Here is a 22,559-nt window from a genome sequence, read left to right on the forward strand (position 1 = left end):
ACAGCCATTGGAATGTGAAACAACATCTACTTGCAATGCTGGCATCCCATTTGAGCTCTTATTTGAGTCCTAGCTACCCTAAACCCAACTTTCTGCTGATGGCCAGGAAAGCAATAAAAGATGGTCCAAGTACTGGGCTCCTACTGCTCATGTGGAAGAACATTTTCTCTGGGACTCTGCCTTTCAAATAAGTAAGTAATTTTCAATAGAATGTTAACATAAAAACAAAAACATTGAATCATTTCTATTTTTCTATAATAGCTAAAATTTTCTATTAGGAGTAGAATAGAAATTAAAATTAGTGAACATTGAACTTAATAAAATGATTTATTTATTCGGTTTCTTTAAAGTATAATTGCAGGCCTGGTTAAAATCCTCGCCCTGATCACGCCAGCTTAACCATACGTGCAATGGTTCATATCCCGGCAGCCCCGCTTCCCATCCAGCTCCCTGCTTGTGGCCTGGGAAAGCAGTCGAGGACGGCCCAAAGCCTTGGGACCCTGCACCCGTGTGGGAGAACCTGAAAGAGGCCCCAGGTACCTGGCATCGGATCACCTCAGCTCCAACCATTGCAGCCACTTGGGGAGTGAATCACCAGATGGAAGATTTTCCTCTCTGTCTCTCCTTCTGTCTATATATCTGACTTTCCAGTAAAAAATAAAGTATTAAAAATATATATAATTATATCTTATAAAATATTTTATATTTTATATATACCAGAAAATCTGGATTTAGTACCCATCTAATTGCCAATATAAATAATTATAAGTGCATGTTCTCCTATATATACAAATATACAGATATAAGGATATTATTTAGTGTTGCAAAATATTCCTTAGTCATCACATGGAACTGTTAGAAACACCATGCTAATTTGTGGTCCACAAACCATCTATTCAAACACAAAGAGAGGCAAAATACTACATACACAACATTCAGGAAATGAAATTCCTACTTTTAAAGAATCCATTGCATTCATGTGATCTGAGAGGAGGATGTGATAAGTTAAGTGCTTTGTCATTTCTCCCACTTCCATGTCCAATCCTCCACTGGAGTGACACTTGGCACTCTGGTGATCACAGCTGTTAAGCATGCTGATCTTCCCCACTTTCCCAGCCAAGAATGTTGTCTTTGGTTTTCAGAACCAAGGGCAAGAGATGAGGAAGAGCATTTCCTTGGAGCCTGACTAGTGTTGGTTCTAACGGTTTAGAGTCTCATATGATGCACACATTTGCAACCACCTAAGTGTCAGATCCCAAGTGACAGAGGAATTCATGCTGCTTTTTGTGTATCTGTAAATGCAGGGCCCTCCTACTGCATTAGCACTAAGGCAGACAGAATTCTTTATCAAATAATTCTTACATAGTCTGCATCCAGGTCTCTATGCACAATAACTACTTTTCCTTCATTTCTCACATCCTGTGCTCCTTACTTCTACCATGAACAGCATGGAGAATATTTACTGATATTGGTGTTGTGTGTGTATATATATACTCTTTAAACCACCATTGAAACACATTATATAGGATCTTGTGGGCATAGGTATAATTGTATGTGTGTGTTGAGATTTATCTATTTTTATTGAAAGGCAGATTAGAGAGGGGGGACAAAAGAGAGAGAGAGAGAGAGAGAGAGAGAGAGAGAGAGAGAGAGAAGGCTTCCTATCTTCTGATTCACTCCCGAAATGGTCACAATGGCCAGAACTGAGCCAATCTTGGGGTTTAACTCGGGTCTCCTGTGTGGGTGCAGGGTCCCAAGGACTTGGGCCATTCTTCACTGCTTTTCCAAGCTATCAACAGAGAACTGAATTGGAAGTGAAGCAGCCAGGACAGGAACTGGCACCCATTTAGGATGCTGGTGCCACAGAGTGGAGAATAAGCCTGTTGAACAATGGTGCCGGCCCCCATAAATATAATTGTGAAGTAAATTGTGAAGATTTTTCTTAGGGAAATCAGATCATGAATTTCTTAAGCCATGGCCAGACTTCACAGCTTTCCTTCTCATAGAACCATGGAGCCTAGTCAATGTTAGGTACATAAGAAGTCATCAATATCATACACAGGAATCTGTAGTAATTGATTTTTGGGGGGTATCTATTCCAGGCCAGGTCTTAAAATTCACCCTATTATTCTCAGCAATGACAAGGGAAGAAGATGTTTGATAGCAGCTCTGCTCAAAGCTTGCCAACTGGCTGGTGTAATTGATTTTTAGAATGGTTTGTAAATGTACAGTTGCTACTTTAGAAAGAATATTGGAACTTTGATCCTGTATAATTCAAGGGAAGGCATGTCTTCTAATAACCCAATTGTCAGGCTGAATGTAAGGGATATAACGACATGAAAAAAAATCAGAAGCCTTTGAAACTTTCACTGGATGTGTGTACATTTCCTGTAATAGTCAGTCACACTGAAGCCATTGGTTCCAAGTGCTGTTCAACCCTTGCCTTAATATGGAAGAACTTGCATGTTTTTGGAAGTGATTTCTTTTTTATTTATTTATTTTTGTTGCAAAGTCAGAGATATATATATATATAGATAGATATACATATCTATCTATCTATCTATCTATATATATATATATATATGTATAGAGAGAGAGAGAGAGAGAGAGAGAGAGAGAGAAGGAGAGACAGAGAGGAAGATCTTGCATCTGATGATTCACTCCCCAAATGACCGCAATGACCGGTACTGAGCTGATCCAAAGCCAGGAGGCCAGAGCCTCCTCTGGACCTCCCATGTGGGTGCAGTGTCTCAGGGTTTTGGGCCATTTTCGACTGCTCTTCCAGGCCACAAGCAGGGTGATGGATGGGAAGCAGGGCTGCCGGGTGCGTTCAAGGTGAGGACAAAGTGAGCCACTAGGCCACTGCACTGGGCCCGGAAGTGATCTGAATATCTTCATCATCTCGTCACCTTTGGAATAGTTTTTCAAGTGAAGTCCATCTCTCTTCTACTTTTCCTTAAGCAGATATATATTTCTTTTCATAATGACTAAAAATGACTATTTCTTTATAACCAGAGAAGAAAAAAAAGTCAGAATTCTAGCAACTTAAAAAATAATTTTGAAACTCATTTTAGGTCTCTTATCTGGATCCCAAATATAACTAGCTACAAGAAATTCAATTTCCTAAATGTTGCTTAGACTTATGTTATAAAATTCAATGAATTTGTAGTTGTTGAAAAACACACCATAGTTAAGGATTTCACTTGTGATATTAACTTTCTCATTGAATTTACCTTCTCAAGCACGTATTATAAAAAAATTCAGATGTCAACATTTTAATCACTGGGAATGACAACCTAAATGTTATAGCCTTTTATACCAAAAAGTGTCTTGGGACATGTATTATTTTTTTTTTTTTTTGCAACTCTGATTTTGTGTTCCTCTAGAAAGGCAGGTATCTATGGACAGTGTTTTGTCTTCCCTCTGCTGACAGACCTACAAAAACCCCTCAAGAGCAGTGCAGTGCACAGAAATGGTAAAACAGAAAGCTGAGGCTGTTTAAGCTACATAACAGACTATTTCCTCTTATTATAGTTCTTCCAATCAGCAGGCAGACACTATCCCAGTGCTGCCTCCATATTCATTAGCCCATAATGAATCTATTAATGGAATATGTAAGTTTGGCTAATTAGATGCGAGATATTTCTTCAGATTTAAAGGGTAATAATAAAAAATTTAAACTGCAAAACCAGACCAAGCATTTAAGAACTGATAAATGTGAACTGGAAAGTGCATAATTCCAATATAAATTAGTTAATGTCTCTGTTAATTTAGGTAAAATACATTAGCAGAAAGGTCAATCCATTTGAAGCTTGATGTGTTTTTCAAATACTAAATTAAAAATAGCAAATCAGAGAGCATTAGAAAGTGAGAAGGCACGAAAGCCCTCTTCTAATCCAGAGGTTGTTAAAGACATTCAAATAATCCCAGGGAGATAACCTTTGCAGATTAACCGATGGTTCTCCAACTACGTTGTTCATTGCAGATGCCAGAAAGCTTTACTAAAAACATCAGTGCTGGGGTGAAGGTTGTGGCACAGTGAGTTTGGGACACCAGATCCCATATCAGAGAGCCTGTTTCAAATCCATGTGCCAATGTGTTTTGGAAGCAGCAGATGATGGCTCAAGCTCTTAGATGGAGTGCCTCTCTCCTGGTTTTGGTGTGGTCCAGTCTCAGCTGCCATTTTGGGGAGTGAAAGAGCAGGTGGAGAGCTATATGACCTCATGTAACATGTACTGTTATGTTATTTAGTAAGGAAAAAAATAACTAATACATGGTTTTTCCTTTTTTTCCTCTATACTCTTTTCTCTGTACCAAAAAAGACTTAAACTTGTAATCCTATAACTTGAAAATGGGGAGGAAATCTCAGTTCTAAGGATATTATGTTGGAAATTGCAATTTTACAAATAGTTGACTTGCTAGATAATATCTTTACATGACTTTTAGAGTTAAAAAAAGTCAATGAGGTTCCTTTTTTAATTTTTAAAAAATTGGGGATATTTTTATTGATTTTCTAACATCAGAAAAAATACACATTCAAAAATTGAAGCAAACTAATTTTTTAAAAAAGACTCCCCAAATGCCCACAGAGCTAGGGCTGGGCAAGGCTGAAGCCAGGAGTCAGGAGTCAGGAATTCCTTTCTGATCTGTTGCTTGGGTTGCAGGAAGCCAAGTACTTGAGCCATCTCCTTTTGCCTGCCAGGTGCATTAGCAGGAAGCTGGATGAGAAACAGAGCACTCTGACATGGGAATGGGCACCCCCAACCATCAGCTTAATCTCCTGGACCACAATGTCTACCCTACCTTTTGGTCTTGTTTTCTCTATCCAGAAATACACAAAGGCCCATGGAAAACCCCAACAAAAAATACTTAGAAATGAGTTGCCTGCTTCCTGACATCCTCTTTCACTCTTATTCTGCACTGAGTATTCCAATTTCCCTTCTCTCAGGTGACCCTGGACAGTTTCATGTCTTCAGTTACTGTCATTCCAGCTCACAGCTAACATGCTACCAGGGATGTGTCATGTGATTCTCTGGTATTCTTCATAGACTCCACCACTGCCTGGCATGCATGATGCATCAATGAATGTTTGTTCAATGGGATTTTTTTTGATGGTCAGAGGATGAAAAAATTCTATATTTAGTGACAACAGGAAAGGAGTTCTGGTTGTTCTGAGAGGGAGAATATGGATAATCACAGCAAGACCCAGTCTTGCTTAGTACAGTGAGTCCCATCTGAGTGTCTGTGCATTGGCCCTGAATACCTTTTATTTTGCCCTGTGCCTTTCATATGATAAATCCTGTGGACAGAAAGATTTGGAAGAGTTTATAATTACAAATTGCAGGGTCCTATGGCAAATATGAGTGAAATTTACACTTGTATATATTGAATCTGTTAAAAAAATAAATTAAGACATTAAAGAAACAATTATGTATAGAAATGAAGGATTTAAAAAGTAAAAAGAGGGACTAGCACCATGGTGTGGTAGGCTATGGCTGTTGATTCATGTCTCAGCTGTTCCACTGCTGATCCAGCTCCCTACTTATGGCCTGGGAAAGTAGCAGGAAATGGCCCAAGTCCCTGGGACCCTGCACCCACAGGGAAGACCTGGAGGAAGCTCCTGGCTCCTGGCTCGTGGCTTCTGACTGGGCCAGTTCTGGTTGTTGTAGCCTTTTGGTGAATGAACCTTCTTTCTGTGTAACTCTGCTTTTCAAACAAATAACAATAATAATAATAATAACAAAATAATTCTTAAAAAGAGAAAACTTTAAAGAAGGTGAAAAGAAAAATAAAATTACCTTTACATGCCAAGTACCTATCTGGAGAAGCAATGTACCAAATTCTGAAGTCTGCCTATTAATAACACTTCCTCATGAATGATAAAAAGTTACTTCCAATCTAAGACTTGTCCATATGATTTTCTGTGTGATACTTAGTGCTCTGAACTGTAAACAAGATAGAATGGCTGTATTTTGCTTTGAAAGGGAGAGAAACAGGGATATACAGAAAGAGAGAGAGAGAAAAGAGAAGAAAGGAAAAGAGAGAGGGAGGGGAGAGGAAGGAAGAAGAGCAGAGGGGAAGGAAGAGGAGAGGAGAGGAGAGGAGAGGAAAAGAGAAGGGAGCAGAGGGGAGCAGAGGGAAGGGAAGGGAAAAGTGGACCTGGTGCAATAGCCTAGTGGCTAAAGTTTCTGTCCTGGTAGCTCCGCTTGCCATCCAGCTCCCTGCTAGTGGCCTGGGAAAACAGTCGAGGATGGTCCAATGCCTTGGGACCCTGCATCTGCGTGGGAGACTAAGAAGCTCCTGGCTTCCGATCAATCAGCTCTGGCTGTTGTGGCCACTTAGGCAGTGAATCTTCCTCTCTAGCTCTCCTCCTCTCTGTATATATGACTTTCCAATAAAAATAAATAAATGTTAAAAATTTTTAAAAAGAGAGAAGAGAGGAGAGGAAAGAAGAAGAGAGGAGGGAAGGCAAGGCAAGGAAGGGAAGGAGAAAGAATAGAATAGAATAGAATAGAATAGAATAGAATAGAATAGAATAGAATAGAATAGAATTGAATTGAATTGAATTGAATTTTAATCACTAAGCCAAACATCCACTTCAGGTCTATATCACCCTTTCTACAGAGAATTTGGCTAATGAATACTACTGCTTTTTCTAAAAAGTCAAAAGGTAACTCATGAAAATCCTTCTTCTAAAACGAATTTTTTCAAGACATAATCACTTCTGTATTTACCCCTATACTTTATAGCTAGCTTCTTAATTGTACTTATCTCACAGTACTGCAGTAAAGTCTTGTCTTCTAGAGATCATTTTTAAGCTGACTGTTGGAAGAATTAGGGACTTGCCAGATGGAAAAGTCCAGGCAGAATGTAACACAAAGTGAAAAGGCCAAAATCTAGGAATGACAGAGTGTGTTCCTAGTTTGTTTGTTTGTTTGATTGTACTGCCTTTGTTTCAGGAAGAATTTAAGGTAATTTATGTTCCAGTCTTTTCATACTGGAGTGGTTAGAGATGAGACTCAAAGATGGCAGGAAGTATATTATTAAGAGTTTTGTAATTGATGCTTGAATATGAATTTTATATAATGGAAAACGAACCCAAGAGGACTGATAATCAGATTTGTTGTGAATTTTCTGTATATTGAATGAATGAAGATAGAAATTGAAGATTAATATGTACATTTACATGATTTCATTTTTGTAAAAGGCAAAAGTGCATTTATGTGTGTTTATATATACTTGTATATACAAAGGAAAATGTTTCAAAGGATATCCTTTAACTTGTTCACAGTGATAACCTCTGGGGAATGGGATTATAGGCAAGGGGATTTATGTGGCTGTCTGTATACTGGGTGGGATATTGTGCTTTTATTTCTGTATTTGAATTTTTAATAAATATGTATTATTTATAATAAAAAATAAAAGATAAAACGAATTTTTAATACTCTTTTTTCCAAACAAATTCAGATTGAATGGCAACAAATCCTAAAATTTCTCCCTTTCATCAGATAAAACACACTGAATGCAAGCCATAATGTTTAAATTGGGAACGTTCACTTGCACATACACCTCGTTACCTGCAGAGGGAGCTAATGTCTTTCCTCACGTTCTTCAGAGAGCTGTACAACTGTGATTTTAGTTTTCCGCTAGCACTCTGGTGTATTGATAAGTACTGAGCTCATGCCTGTGCTCAGAGTGAAGCCTCTAGAACACAGAGACATGGAACCAAAAAAGACCACATCCCGATTTTAAAATTGTTTCCTGGGAGCCTCCCAAAGGGGAGGCTGTGCTTTGTATCTGAACATAATTTTTGGAGTCATTAAAAAAAGTCTGATCATGCAGACTCTGCTCTCTGCAACCACAAATAGTCCCACTGACAGCCAGCTACAGACAGCAGAAGTCACTATCAGGAATGAGGGACTTAATGGCTAGGGACTTATCATGGTTCATAAATGCCACCATCTCAGCCTCTTTTCTTCTGGGTGTTAGAAGGAGAAGGATAATTAAATGAGCATTAGATTGCAGAGAAAAAAGTTAATGTTCCCATTACATATTTAAAGCTGAATTTATTTTATGAAAGTTTTCATAGTGAGTCCAAAATACTTCATTTGATATTTCTGGGTTAAAAAAAAAACTAAAGCTCTTTATAAGCTTTTGTTAATAAATGACATACCATCTCTCTATAAATAGACTTTATGTTGAGCATCCCTATTACAGTTTTCAGGAAACATTTTAAATAAAGCGGCCAGGCATATCCCGTTTGAGATGAATGAGACCATTAGGAAGCACTTCCATCTGATACAAGCATGGAGCCCATTCTGCACACAACCTAAGGGCCCTACTTTTAAAAAATATTTCAAACAATGTGTCTCTATCCTATCATTAGAGACATTTAAGGAACTGATTCAATTAACCCAGAAGAGGGAACTGCTATAACATGTGATTTATTGTGGGGGATAAATTAAAATGCAAGTGAACTGTTGGAGAAAGTGGGCTGTCATCATGGTTAGCAATAGGAACGGGCAGACAATGCAGCAGGCCTACCTGAGGCTGGTGTTGAAGCTGGTTATTCAGTTATTGTAAACACCTAAGGCACATCTTCCGTGGCTAGAATCTTTGTGCTGCATTCCATTTTCTTCACTGAGTTCTAAGGCATCATTCTCGACTTCACACTTTCTTCCCCTTTACCTGCAATCAAAAAGGAGCCTAAATTGTTACAGTTTCAGGCCTGAAAGTCAAACTTCACAAAAAACCGATGCCTTCAAGTTCGAGTTTTGCATTCGATTATTCAGTTGAGGAAATACGAGGCAAGAATTTATTTTTCTCTGCTGCAACTCCAGGATATTGGCTCCACCAGGCCCAATAAATTGTTTTCACAAGGAAATAAGCAGAGCATGCTGTAGCTTAGGGTCCCTTGTCGAGGGGTTTCCAGCAAAATGTATCCTAAACAATAATTACAGATGGGGGAGAAGCATTATAAGGGCGGGAAAAAATGATTCTTAACCAAATTAGGGAAAAGACTGAAATTCAAAAACGTTAGGAATCTGAAGGCAGTCATGGCAGAGACAGTCTCCTTAACCATTGTGAAATGTAAGGTGGAAATGGGAGATAAGAAATGATAAAAGATAAAAAGAGGAAAGTATGAGAAAATCTTTAGGTAACCTTTCAAGTAACAGCACTTGAAGTCCTATTAACAGAAACCAATATGTAGATGAAGAGGATGCTGTAATTCAGTATTCTTTTCTGCTAATTCTTGTCCCCCACCTTGAATTTAAAAACTGGGATAAAAACTGGCTTCTCTTGTGACTTGATGAGAAGGAAAATGTATTTTTTTCTGGAGGATGATCAAGTGAAGAAAAAAAGGACATTGAAATATTCAAATAGGAGAAGCTAAACAAACTTATGCCCAGGAAGAAAAAATATTTCTGAATCTGTGAGTATAGGGAAGTTGTTTCCATTTTTCATGGAAGTAGTCAATTTTGCTTTGTCTTTTGCTCAAATTTATCAAAAATTACTATTAAACTGTTATAATGTGTTCCATACTGTTTTGGAAATTGAGGAAGGGCTCAGGGAAATAGAAGACATTGCCTCCATACTGACCACTTTCTTGTCACGCTAAGAATCAGTATCTTACCAGAGGAGCCAGGAAGATGCAGTTTAAACCGGTCTGCCACCTGTCACTGGACCAGTTGGGCCTTTTAGAGATGATTAAGTGGGAAACATTTTTTTTTCACCATCAGGGATCATTTGGATACTTACAGCACCATGTATAGGCCATACAAACTCATAATATCCTAAATTAATCTGCTATAGATTATTGAATCTCAAGTCCCTCATGCAGTTACTTTGACAGCCCCAGACCTAATGATTCTGGGGCATTCCTGGCTTGGCAGCCAGATACTGCCACCACTGGATAAAGTGAGAGATACTTCCTTTCTTGCCTGGAGTAGACAAAAATATTTTTTGGCTCTTCCTCAATGTATAACAAATAGTGATAATCCCATCCATTGTTAGATACAGTTCCTTTCTCTGGAGAGATCTTTGAGACCGACCAGGTGATGGAATTGCAACTTTCAGGCAGGAAGTCCACCAAGGGTGCATAACTTTATCTGATACTTTGAGAAGAATATACACCAGTGGTTTCTGATCTTTTACACTGTTCAGCACCAAGTCAATCTGTATGGGTTCCCTTTGCTTCATCTTTCAGGGTTCCTCAGCACCTTAAACATAAAGGTCCTTACAGCCCAGAGTTAACCACCTCGTCATCCTCATTTCCATTCCTCCAACTACTGCTGTTGCTCCCCCAAGGCATTCCCACATCTCTATGCCACTGCCAGCCTTCTTCTCGCTTGTGACACTGAAGTTTCAGCTCTCAATGGCCCAGCTCCAAGGTCAATTTCCCCAGAAAATTAGTGGAGTACCCAGGTCATGTTATTGATGCTCCCATGCAGCTTCTTATTCTTATTAGAAAGTCAAATATACAGAGAGGAGAAGAGACAGAGAGGAACATCCTTTGTCCCATGATTCATTCCCCAAGTGACCACAATGGCTGGTGCTATATGGATCCGAAGTCAGGAGCCAGGAACTTCCTGCAAGGCTGCAGGAATTAGAACCAGCGCCCATATGGGATCCAGGCGCGTTCAAGGTGAGGACTTTTGCTGCTAGGCCACCGCGCCAGGTTCAGTCACCACCACCACCACCCATCTTTAAACAGAGACTGTGGACTCCCTGGTGGGAGGAGCAGTTGATCTCCTTTGTAACCCCATCTCTAACACCAGGGTTCGCACTGAAAAATACCGAAGATGTGTTTGAAGAATTGTTCCTTGCTGGGATCTTCTTTCCCCCAACAGAATCCGAGACCTCACTTCTGTGTCCCTCAGGTGAACAACAAAACCTCTAAGGCTTTATTAAATGTACGTCACAGAAACATACAATTACTAAGCTATACTTTTTTGGGCACAGAAGTCCCTTGTGAATTAAGACCCCTCAAGCTAAATATGCTAAGATTCGTGGTTTCGCCACAAAAACACTTTCCTCAGATCACCTAAGGAGTATGAAAACTTGTGCCTCATTCTATAAACTATATAAGGAAAAGAAAGATTTGTCTATTTCCACTACTGATTGCTTAGCATCCAACTATCCGCCATGCAGCACTTGCAGCTACTGAAAGTATCCACAGAGCATGTTTTCTGGCTGAAATCTAACACCCAAAAACAGACTTCTAGGGATTCAGAACACAGCATTAAGATGCGAATCAAGGAGCTATGTGGCAGTAGTCTTTTTCCAAGCGAAAAACAGGGTAGGATGGCGTTTGTCATTAGACTCTGTCAAGCTACCACTGGAATCTACAAAGGTATTTTCATGGGGGGGAGAGTCATACTTACAAGATTTGAAACTCGTTCTGGGTTAGAGTTGCTAAGGTCTTGGTTTACACCAGATATTGACGCGTGAACTAGAAGAGGACTTGATGGACTGGAGAAATACTTCCAGTAGGAGATATGGAGCTGGAAGTTCAACCCCAAAGCACTGGAGGGTTTTAGAGAGAAGAAATGGTCAGGGATCTGAGACCCACGAAATAACGCCAATCAAAGAGGAGAGGTAAGGCCTCCATCCTCCGGGCCGCCCTCCACGTCCCCGCCGGCAGAGGGCAGCAGGCGGGCGGGAGAAGGCGGGCGCTGGTCGCGCTGCGCCGACCGGCTCGCGGGGGAACCTCACTCGGAGCCAGGGCCTCGTTCGCGACCTCTCATCGCTCAGCGCTGCCTCTCCGCGACCCCTGGCTCCGGCGTCCCTCGGGCCACCCTGAGGCGAGCACGGGAGGGGGCGCTGAGGCGAGCCCGGTGCCTCGGCCCCCGGAGAAGGCCGGAGGACGCCCCCAGTGTCTCCGGGGGAGAAGGGGAAGTGAGGGAGCCTGCGCGTCCCGGGACGGGGTGGGAGACCTTCTGAGTGCCCGGGAGCCGCCGCCCTCCGCGCCCTCGGAGGGCTTGGGCTGTCCGCGTCCACCCGGCTTTCCACACAAGAGGCAGCTCGGGTCCCCTCCTTCATTCACCCCCGTGGCCGCTCGGCTTTCTTAAGGGCCACGACCCAGGTGCGACTCCCGCCGACCCGCGAGCGGACGGGCGGGCGGGCGGGCGGGCAGCTGGGGTCTGGTGGGACCGAGCCCCGCCGGCTGCCGCCGCCGCCGCCGCCGCCGCGCAGCTCCACGTCCCGGCCGGCCGTCGAGGCCAGCGGCGGCAGCGGGCTGTGGGCCGCTCCCCGTGCCGGAGGGGCGGGAGCGGGAGGACTTGACCGTGGGGCGCCGAGCGTCCCCAGGCTCCAGGCGCCGGCTGTATGTAAATGGGGGGGTTGCGCCGGGGCGTCTGAGGTGGGCCGGCCCGGCCTCCGGCGCCCAGGGCCTCACGTCCAATAAGAACAGACCCGGCTTGACACCTGCCTATATACAGGCCCGCGCGTCTCCGGCCCCGCACCGCGCGCGCAGTCCGCACCGGCCCCCACGCCGCGGGCGAGCCACCTTCTCGGCCCACCACCATGACTTCCAGTAAGATCGAGATGCCCGGCGAGGTGAAAGCCGACCCTGCCGCCCTCATGGCGTCCCTGCATCTCCTGCCGTCGCCCACGCCCAACCTCGAAATCAAGTACACCAAGGTAAGCGGAGGCCGACAAGCTTGCCGTCCACAGAAACTTTCTAGAACCTTCTCTCCTGTCCATGAACTCCTTAGGGAGTGGTGGGGGTGCGGGCAAAGCGGCGTGACAGGGCCGGCGACCGGACCGGGTCGCTCGGGACTGATCTGCCGTCCTCGCGCGGCTGCGGGACGCCCCATGTGTCTCCGCGACCCCGGGCTTTGGGCATCTTGGGGACCCGCGGCCACCTGAGGCGCGGCGCTGAGCGGTCGCCGTCAACGGCTCAGGCCCCGCTGTCTGTGCTGCTGTGTGGGGTGCCGGTCGGCCGCGGGACGGCGTCGGAAGCCGCTCGGCGCCTCAGGCTGGACGCGGGCTTGGTTTCCCGGCGGCGGGGCCCCGCAGCCCGGCGATCTCTCGGCCCGCTCCCTTCGGGGAGCCGCCCCGGCCGATGCTCCCGAACCGGTCCTCCGGAGCCGGGACGGAGCCGACGCGGGTGCTTGGCGGGTTGGGACACATCTCACCAAGTCTCAGGGATCCAATGCCCTGGTCGTTCCCTTGAATTATGAAGTCTGTGACAGTTTCCCTGGAATACTCAAAAACGTGTTCACATTTGTGCATATTAGTGGGTCCGATTTTGAACGCAAAAACGTGTATTTTCTAACAAACCAACGAACTCTAGCATCTTGGTTTTGCCAAACAGCACTTTTTTTTTTTAGACCACGGAGTGGGGAAAAAGACACTGCACTCGCCAACTGATATGAATTGAATTTGCTTTCTATAAATTCGACCCAGAATTTATCGAATATGTACATGGGCTGGGAGCTATAGATGTTAATGCGTTTTTGGAAGAGAGGAAGATGAATGGGATTTAAAGGCACATTTCTTGGCATTTTTTTTTTAAGTTGTCCGGTTTGATTTTTGTCTGCTAGATTTCCACCACAAACTTTTCCCGATCTACTTAAACATAGGCGGGCACACAGTGATAATTAATTTGTATTTTACCATATAGATTACAGGATGAACTAAATTTGGGGGAGCGAGTAGATTGATTCTAGCTTAGAAGTTGAAATTTTTTAAAAAATCAGATTTCTGAAATTTTGCTTGCATTGAATTTGGGGTTCCAAATGAGGGTAAGCTGTGTTTTGAAAGTCGACCTGGGTGGATTGAATATACCTATTAGCTTTTTTTAGGTGGTGTGACAAATTTTTGAAAGCCGTTTTAATGAGAGGTCATTAATGGTTATAGCCTTTTAGGCATTGTTTGCATAACAATACTGCCAATGTGTGGCACATCTTGGGGTTTAGGAACAAGCAGGGCAGCATAAAAGTTTGGTTTTATGAGGGTCTCTAACCTCCCCAGGCGTTCTTTTAAGGTCCAAGATTACGCTGAAGAAAGGTCCTAACCCTCCCGATTGGACAGGGTTGATTTTAGTCCTACTTTTGATGGCGTTTTTCTAATAGCCCCTGAAAGAAGTTTTAGGTATGCCGTAGGTATCTTTTTCAGAATTTAATTTGGAAGCTCTTTCAGTTCTTTTCCCTCTTAACTACCCCCAAGACTCTTTCTCTCTTGTTCTCCCCCAGTAGGAAAGACAACTGATTTATAGCTAATTGGAGCCTTTAATGTGGATTCTTTTAGCTCCGGCAAGACTTTTATCCAGTATCCACTTTCCCACTTATTACAAAGAAAAACAATCAGAAATGAAATAATGGACTGTAACTTGATTCTTTAATTTGTGGGGAGGAGGCACCTTATTTCTGTCTTGACAAACCACCCTCATAAACACTGAGTAACACTAATCTGAAGACGCGCTCTTGCCACAGACCTTGTAAAATCAGGTGTCTGTGAACATTCCCAACAGCTCTCCTCCTCAACTCTTTAGTCAGGCTTCTAAATTTTCTAAGACAAGTGCCATGGACATTTAAAAAAAAAAAATGGAGAGCAGAAGCTGCTCTTTTTGGTAGCCCAAAGTAATGACTAATAATTTTGTAGTGAAAAGCAAAATTAGATTAATGGAGACATTTTAAAAATTCACGTAGGGTCAGACGTGAGGGAAATTATATTGGCAATTTCAAACAGAAGAAGCAGTAAGGTAGATGGACAGTTAATTCTTTAAACAATGATACCATGTTAATTAGGTAATTTTAAGAGGGCAATGGATTTTATGAAACGTATTATGCTTCAGGGCCTGTTGAACTCCATGAAACAAACAATTTGCATCAGAAAACAGTAAGACAAACCAAGATATGTCAATAATTGATCATTTTTGTATTGTTAAACATGTAAATTTCCGGTGGGATATTGGAATGTGAGATTTACTGGCTTTTTTTTTTTTTTAGCATGATTTTGGGATCAACAAAATCATGGCTTACAAATAGATTGTTAGATTGTGATCATTTCAAGAAACATGCATTTAGAATAATGTGTGATTTTTTGCCTTCCCATAAAATATATTTTGAAGATATTTTATGTTTTTTACAAAGAGAATGAAATCATCCACATTAACAGTTACTGCCTGTGCTTATTGGCAATTCAGTAGAAATGCTACAGAATGAAAAGTTTAATCCACAGGGATGCTGAAAGGATTAAACTTATGCTTTTGTGTTGATGTTTAAGCAAATAGATTCCATTCAAAAATAAGCTTGCTGTTATGATATTCTAATATCCATTTTAGATTAATGATTAGTGGCAGTTTCATTTTTGGGGATATGTCAATTTCAGTTTCTCTGATAACTGCAAAAGCTCGATCCCCACGTGTTCAAAATGATCCCCTAGGAAAGAATGAGATGTATAAAGTCTGTATTGGTGCAGGAGTAATGAGTGACATGAAGCATTATAGGTGCCAATCTGGAGCCATGAGAATTAAAATTTCTTGCTTGTACCCAAATAAGATAGTTTAGCATCTAGCATAGAATTCTAATTGCATGTAACTGTGCTTTTATGGATTGCAGAGCCTTTTAATTCTTTTTTTTTAAGTCCATTCTATCAGTCTGTGTTCTACATTTTTGTTTAGCTGAACATATTATGTGAGTTACATACATGGTAAAAATCAAGGCTTGGCACTTACTGCAAAGAGATACCATCTTTTTCAGATACCCAAGTTTTTGCAAACTTGCTCTTTTTTCTTGCACTTCTACTTTCTTGATTGCACTATCTTCTCCCGTAGTTCTACTCTTGAGCCCCAACTGCCACCCTACTTCTCACATAAGTCTTTGTTGATTATTTTTTCAGTAAGAGTTTACACTCACAACTAAAGGATAACAAAGGATCATGTTTTTGTCTATTATGTGAAACTGTAGGGATCTGAAACACAGCAGGACACATAAGAGTATTGATCTACTAAACTAAAAGAACAAAAATAAAAGATGAACATCAGGAAAAACAATGAATGTGCTCTAGGTACCTCTTAGTTTTTCATTTAACATCTTTTTTGGTTACTAAACATTTGCTGTTTTCTTGGTTCCATTTTAATTCAAAGGGTATTTGACAGTCCATAGACCTAACAGCTGTGCTTCCCTTTACGCTGGTTGGGCTGCAAATGTCTGCCTTGAGGAGCTTGGGGTCTTACTAGAAATATTGAGTGCCAAAAATTGTCAACATGGTGTTAGTTCAGTTGATCAAAATAATACTAATAACAATAATACTTAGAGTGCTACTTACATTTTTGTAGGGCATAACGATTTGCCTAGTAATTTCATATGTATGTTTGTATATTTAAAATCCTTACAAAACCTTTTGCAGGAGACAGAATAGGAGGAAGACCTTGGTGTTGACTTACTTAATAAAACTTCCCTCACCATATATTTTAGATTTTCAAATACTCTAGGGCAGAGAGAAAGGGAAGAGAGAGGGAAGGAGTGTGTGTGTGTGTGTGTGTGTGTGTGTGTGTGTGTGTGTGGTGTGTGTGTTGCTTCTGTTACAAACATGGAGAGAATGTGACCTGGGTTACTCCTAAGAAGGAACAATCTTTTTTTGACTGTTTATTCCTTGGTTTTAAGTTACACGTTTTGACATTTCTATGAGTTCTTAAAACTATGAAGTAGGACGATCCTAGGAATAATTACTGAAAAATAGGTGTTGGACATGGGAGAGAGTACAGGTCTTCAGGAGAGTGAACCAGCATAGTGGTGTACCAGGTTAAATTCATGCCTGTGGTTCTGGCTTCCGGTTCAAGTCCCAGCTTTTTATTTCTGATTCAGCTACTTAAGAATGTGCTTGAGAAGGCAGCAGAGGATGCCGCAAGTGCTTGGGCCCCTAACCCACAGGGGAGATTCAGATGAAGTTTTAGGCTCTTGGCTTTGGCTTGGCCCAGTCTGGCCATTGCATCTATTTGGGAAATAAGTCAGTAGGTTGAAGATCTGTCTTCTCACTTTCTCTCTTCCTTCACTCTGTAACTCTGCCTTACAAATAAATAAATAAATAAATAAAAACAAAATTTTAAAAAAATGGGTATTCGGCCCAGCACAGTGGTCTAACAGCTAAAGTCCTGGCCTTGAATGCACTGTCAGGATCCTATATGGGTGCCGATTCTAATCGCAGCAGCTCCACTTCCCATCCAGCTCCCTGCTAGTGGCCTGGGAAAGCAGTCAAGGAAAGCCCAAAGCCTTGGGACTCTGCACCTGTGTGGGAGACCTGGAAGAAGTTCCTAGATCCTGCGTTCTGGCTTGGGATTGGCACATTTCTGGCTGTTGTGGTCACTTGGGGAGTGAATCATCAGATGGAAGATCTTTCTCTCTGTCTCTCCTCCTCTCTATACATCTGCCTTTCCAATAAAAATAAACAAATCTTTTTTTTAAAAAAGTTCTGATTCTGTTCAATTGTTTTGATCATATATTGTCAGTCAAGCTCCATGATTATCAATAGCTTCAGTTGTGTCAACATTTTTTCATGATTGTGCAGAATTTTCATGTTTGTGTCATCTCCGTTTAATCCAAGAAAGTTTCCACTTTACTGTAAGGTTTAGGTTAGGTCATTCTTCTGAGGACCCATCCTGATGCCATCTGCTACTTGGGCTTATAACACCAGATGGAATCATCATCTGCGGAGACATGCTTGATCCTGTGCTTCTGTGAATACTTCGTGCCAGTTTTTCTATCTTCAGGTAGAAGGTTCTCTGAGGAGCTTGTTCTGTAAGGTCTGACTTGCTTGTCGCCAGGCTTAGTTACTTCTCTGTGGTATCAGTGGAGCATCATGATCAAACCATGACCAAGCCAATAACCTTGTCAAGTCCCAGTACACACAATTCTTGGTTCAGAATCTTAGCTGGAGAATCAAATCCTAACAGTTACATATATTTTGGTACATACATTTTGGAATGTGTGGTATATACATCTTGATAACAGTTTGCAGGGATCAGCAAACTCTGGAGTGTTTCCTTGGTTTTGTAAAGAAGTATTTATTGTTAAAAACATAACTTTTTAAAAATATTTATTTTTATTGGAAAGGTAGAACTATAGAGAGAAGGAGATACAAAGAGAAAGATCTTCTCTCCACTGGTTCACTCTCCAAGTGTCCTCAATGGTCAGAGCTGAGCCAATCTGAAGCCAGGTTCCAGGAGCTTCTTCCAGGTCTCCCATGTGGGCATGGGGCCCCCAGGCTTTAGGCCATCCTCTACTGCTTTCCCAGGCCATGAGCAGGGAGTTGGATCGAAGTGGAGTAGCCAGGATACAAATCAGCACCCATATGGGATCCTGGTGCATGCAAGGTGAAGCTTTAGTCATTGAACCATTGTGCCAGGTCCCACATAACATTTAGTTGCTTATTATTATGCTTATTCTGGGCCTGCAGTCTCAGAATTAAATAGTTGCAACAGAGACCATATGGACAACATTTTTAAAAAGATATATTTATTTGAAAAGTAGAGTGATAAGCCTGGAATGGTAGCCTCATGGCTAAATGGTAACTTAGTGGCCTTGCATGTGCTGGGACTTCATATGGGTGCTGCTTTGAGTCCTGGCTGCTCCAGTTCCCATCCAGCTCCCTGCCTGAGTTCTGGGAAAGCAGTGAAGGATGGCTGAAAGCCTTGGGACCCTGCATTCACATGGGAGACGAGAAGAAGCTCCTGGCTCCTGACTTCAGATCAGCTTAGGTCTGGCTGTTGCAGCCAGTTGGGGAGTGACACAAGATCTTTCTCTCTGTACATCTGACTTTATGATAAAAAACAAGTCAATCTTTTTTTTTTAGATTTATTTATTTTTTATTGGAAAGGCAGATGTACAGAGAGGAGGAAAGACAGAGGAAGATCTTCCGTCCAATGGTTCACTCCCCAAGTGGCAGCAATGGCCGGTGCTGTGCCGATCCAAAGCCAGGAGCCAGGAACTTCTTCCTGGTCTCCCATGCGGGTGCAGGGTTCCAAAGCTTTAGACTGTCCTTGACTACTTTCCCAGGCCACAAGCAGGGAGCTGGATGGGAAATGGAGCAGCCGGGATTAGAACCGGAGCCCAAATGGGAGCCTGGTGCGTTCAAGGTGAGTACTTTAGCTGCTAGGCCACTGTGCCAGGCCCAGGTTTTAAACTCTTAACTTGGAAAAAGAAGGCCCTAAGTTAAAATGGGCCTTTGATCCTGACCAGGCAGATACATTTGTTGTTGTTGTTTAATTTAAAGAATTGTATTAGTGATGATGCTTACATAGTTGATCAGGATGGAAAGAGTTGAGGATCAGGGGTTGTAGTGGGTGAAACTCTTGTTTACACATTTTCTTCTTCTTCCCGTATATATGGGGAAGAGGTGGATATAAGAGGAATAACCATGCCCAGCTTCCCAACTGCCGCATTACCCCGGGGACTGGGGAACTGCCACCTGAAGTCATCTCAAGTTCCCCATGTGGAGCATTTTCTGGGGTTTTGTTCATGTGTTTTCAATAGTTCTGAGATGTTGCTGATATTGCTGCTCCACGATGAGGAAATCTTTCCAATGTTAATTGGTTGTCATAGTCTGATTCTAAGACTCCATTGGCCCAGAAATTTGCTGTCAAGTTTCACTGTGCTAGTTGATCAACTTATTCTGCTGTCTATTCTCAGCAAACCAATGGGTGCTATGGCCTACCCCAGCCCTGCCCAACACACGCTTGGCCTTCACGTATTGCAGGGGAAGCTGCAGCCCAGAGACAACTTAACCCCCAGTAACCCCCACTGGACTGTCCCCTCAGCTCTGGTTCTTGTGCCTGCCAGCATGTGCAGTGGACTGGTCTGGTCTGTCCCACATTCCATTGGGATCTCGTATACATTATTGGGCTTTGAAGCATAACTCAGCCCAACTGACTCCACCCTCCAGCACACATTCATGCCAGCAGGTGCCACCAACTGTCCAGCCAGATCTGCCCCCAGTCCTGGTTCTCTTGCTCATCAGTGGGAGTGGTAGCCCTTCAGAGAGGTGCCCATAACTCTTCCACTGGACCTACTCCCTGCCCCAGATCTTGTACTCTCCAGGTGGTTTTGCAGTCTAGCTTTACAGGACTTGTCCTAGCACTTGGCAGCTGATGCTGTGGCAAAACCCAACCTGCCTGCCCTTATTCTGGCTCAGGCCTGTAGAATGGATACAATATGGCTACCCCAACCTGGCTTTCTCCCAACCCAGTTCACATGTAAACTAACAGGTGTTGTAGCCCTGCCTAGCCTGATGTCCCCAGTTCCAATTCTCATACTCGTCAGCATGAGTGGTGACCTAGCATTGGAGTCCTCACTGCTCCCCTACCAGGCTTAGCCCCATCCCCGGTCCAGGTCTCACTTGTATTGGTGGTTGTTATGGCCCAGTCTGGCATAGCCCATGTCAGCTCTGCAGTTGCCGGCTGGTGCTGTACCCCAGCCTGGTCCAGTCTGCTCCCATTCCAGTTCACACTGGTTGGAGCTCAGATACTTAGCTGTGTGAACAACTAACATTCAGTGCATAGTGCTGGTGTGGTGCTAGATTCTGGGCATGCAACAATGAGAAAGACGTGTTGTTATCTTCACTTAAGGAGTTTCTTCACTGATTTCAATTTCATATCTGTTAGGATTAATATACCTCCCTAATGGGGCTGATGACTAAATCAAAATGTATGAAAGTGGCATGCAATGATGAACCAGTGTTAAGTGATGATTATTTTTTTATTTAAAGATTTATTTTATTTTTATTGCAAAGTCAGATATACAGAGAGGAGGAGAGACAGAGAGAAAGATCTACCGTCCTTTGATTCACTGCCCAAGTGAATGCAATAGCCGGTGCTATGCCGATCTAAAGCCAGGAACCAGGAACTTCCTCCAAGTCTCCCACACTGGTGCAGGGTCCCAAGGCTTTGGGTCGTCCTCGACTGCTTTCCCAGGCCACAAGCAGGGAGCTGGATGGGAAGTGGAGCTGCTGCGATTAAAACCAGCACCCATATGGGATCCCAATGCACATTCAAGGTTGCTAGGCCACCGCGCCGGACCCGTGATGATTATTTTAATTACATTTGGGACATTAAAATTATAGTAGCAAAAAAATGGAGATTCATTTTGAGAACGATTAGAATAATGTGCCCAATATAATTTTGAAAGCAGATCAGTATGTACTGTTTTAATTGCTCATAAGAATTTCATACTCTGGGTAACTGTGGTATTATGTTTTCATTGCATTTTCAACAGCTGGAACTTCTTGGCAGTTTCTTCAGCAAGATCCTTACTGAAAGGTTACTAAATCAAGCCATTTCCTAGTCAGTGACTTAATAATCAAATTAGATATCTGATACTTGTGCCAAAATTCAGCTTTATAATGTCTAATAATGCCCAACTGGTTGAGCCTTAACCACAAATTGTAAATAAACATATTGCTTGTTAAAACTAGTTTGAACAAGTCATTGGCACACAAATCTTAGATCAATGACATCGTATTAGAAGATTCTCAGAAGGTAGATAGCTTTTGACTGTGGGAAGGTATATTAGTTTGTGTAATTTAAAACTAAAGAACAGGGGACAGCATTGTGATGCAGATCGTTAAGCCACCACTTACGATGCCAGCACCCCATATCAGAGTATCAGAGTGCTGGTTTCTTTCTTTTTTTAAAAAAAGATTTTTTTTTTTTTTTTTTATTACAAAGTCAGGAGAGACAGAGAGGAAGATCTTCCGTCCAATGATTCACTCCCCAAGTGACCGCAATGGCCGGTGCTGTGCCGATCCAAAACCAGAAGCCAGGAACCTCTTTCAGGTCTCCCACACAGGTGCAGGGTCCCAAGGCTTTAGGCCGTCCTCTACTGTTTTCCCAGACCACAAGCAGGGAGCTGAATGGGTGGTGAAGCAACTGGAATTAGAACTGGAGCCCATATGGGAGCCCGGAACTTTCAAGGCGAGGACTTTAGCCGTTAGGCCACGCCGCTGGGCCCAGAGTGTTGGTTTCGAGTGCTGACAGCTCTGTTACCTATCCAACTCCCTTCTATTGTGCCTTGTATGCAGCAGGTGGTGGCTCCCATGTGGGAGAGCAGGATGAAGCTCCTGGCTCCTAGACCTTGCTGTTGCCATGTAAGGAGTGAATCAGCAGATGGTCGATCAATTTCTCTATTGCTCTGCCTTTAAAATAAAACAATAAATAAGTCTTAAGAAATGAAGGAACTCATTTAAAAAAAATGAAACTTTTATTAATCCTAACTGTCGAAGATAACAAGTGGAATTTCGGCACATCCCAGGAAGTCATCTTCCAGAAAGTAAAAGCATCAGGCAGCGATCAATTGAAAGCATTCTTAATTTATTTGTGTGACAGGTCACTTCAAAGCCATTCATTTCCTCTCAAACACTGAATCTGATGCATAGAGGTAATTGCCTTATTTCTTCTTTTCAAATATATCTAAGCTATCTTTCATGTAAGTTTTCAAATATGTAAGATTATCCAAATTAGAAATTTCCTATCTGCCATTTTTATATTATTTGCATATCTTTAGGTCTAAGTTATATTTCAATTGTTTGCTTTCAAAATCCTAACTCTTATAGCAACTTTC

At 42.4% G+C, this 22,559-nt stretch overlaps 1 protein-coding gene across 1 annotated transcript in view; it reads left to right on the forward strand.

Moving 5' to 3' along the window:
* The first annotated feature begins 11,974 nt into the window (after window positions 1-11,974).
* ALDH1A2 (aldehyde dehydrogenase 1 family member A2) overlaps window positions 11,975-22,559 on the forward strand; it is a 96,157-nt gene continuing 85,572 nt past the window's right edge. Inside the window, exons 1-2 of the mRNA XM_004578046.3 lie at window positions 11,975-12,085; window positions 12,441-12,642. Coding sequence (XP_004578103.1) covers window positions 12,526-12,642 — 117 coding nt within the window. The 5' untranslated portion in view covers window positions 11,975-12,085; window positions 12,441-12,525. The remainder of the gene's footprint in view (window positions 12,086-12,440; window positions 12,643-22,559) is intronic.

Source organism: Ochotona princeps, chromosome 6 (assembly GCF_030435755.1).
Source record: "Ochotona princeps isolate mOchPri1 chromosome 6, mOchPri1.hap1, whole genome shotgun sequence".
In the NCBI taxonomy this organism is placed as follows: Eukaryota; Metazoa; Chordata; class Mammalia; order Lagomorpha; family Ochotonidae; genus Ochotona; species Ochotona princeps.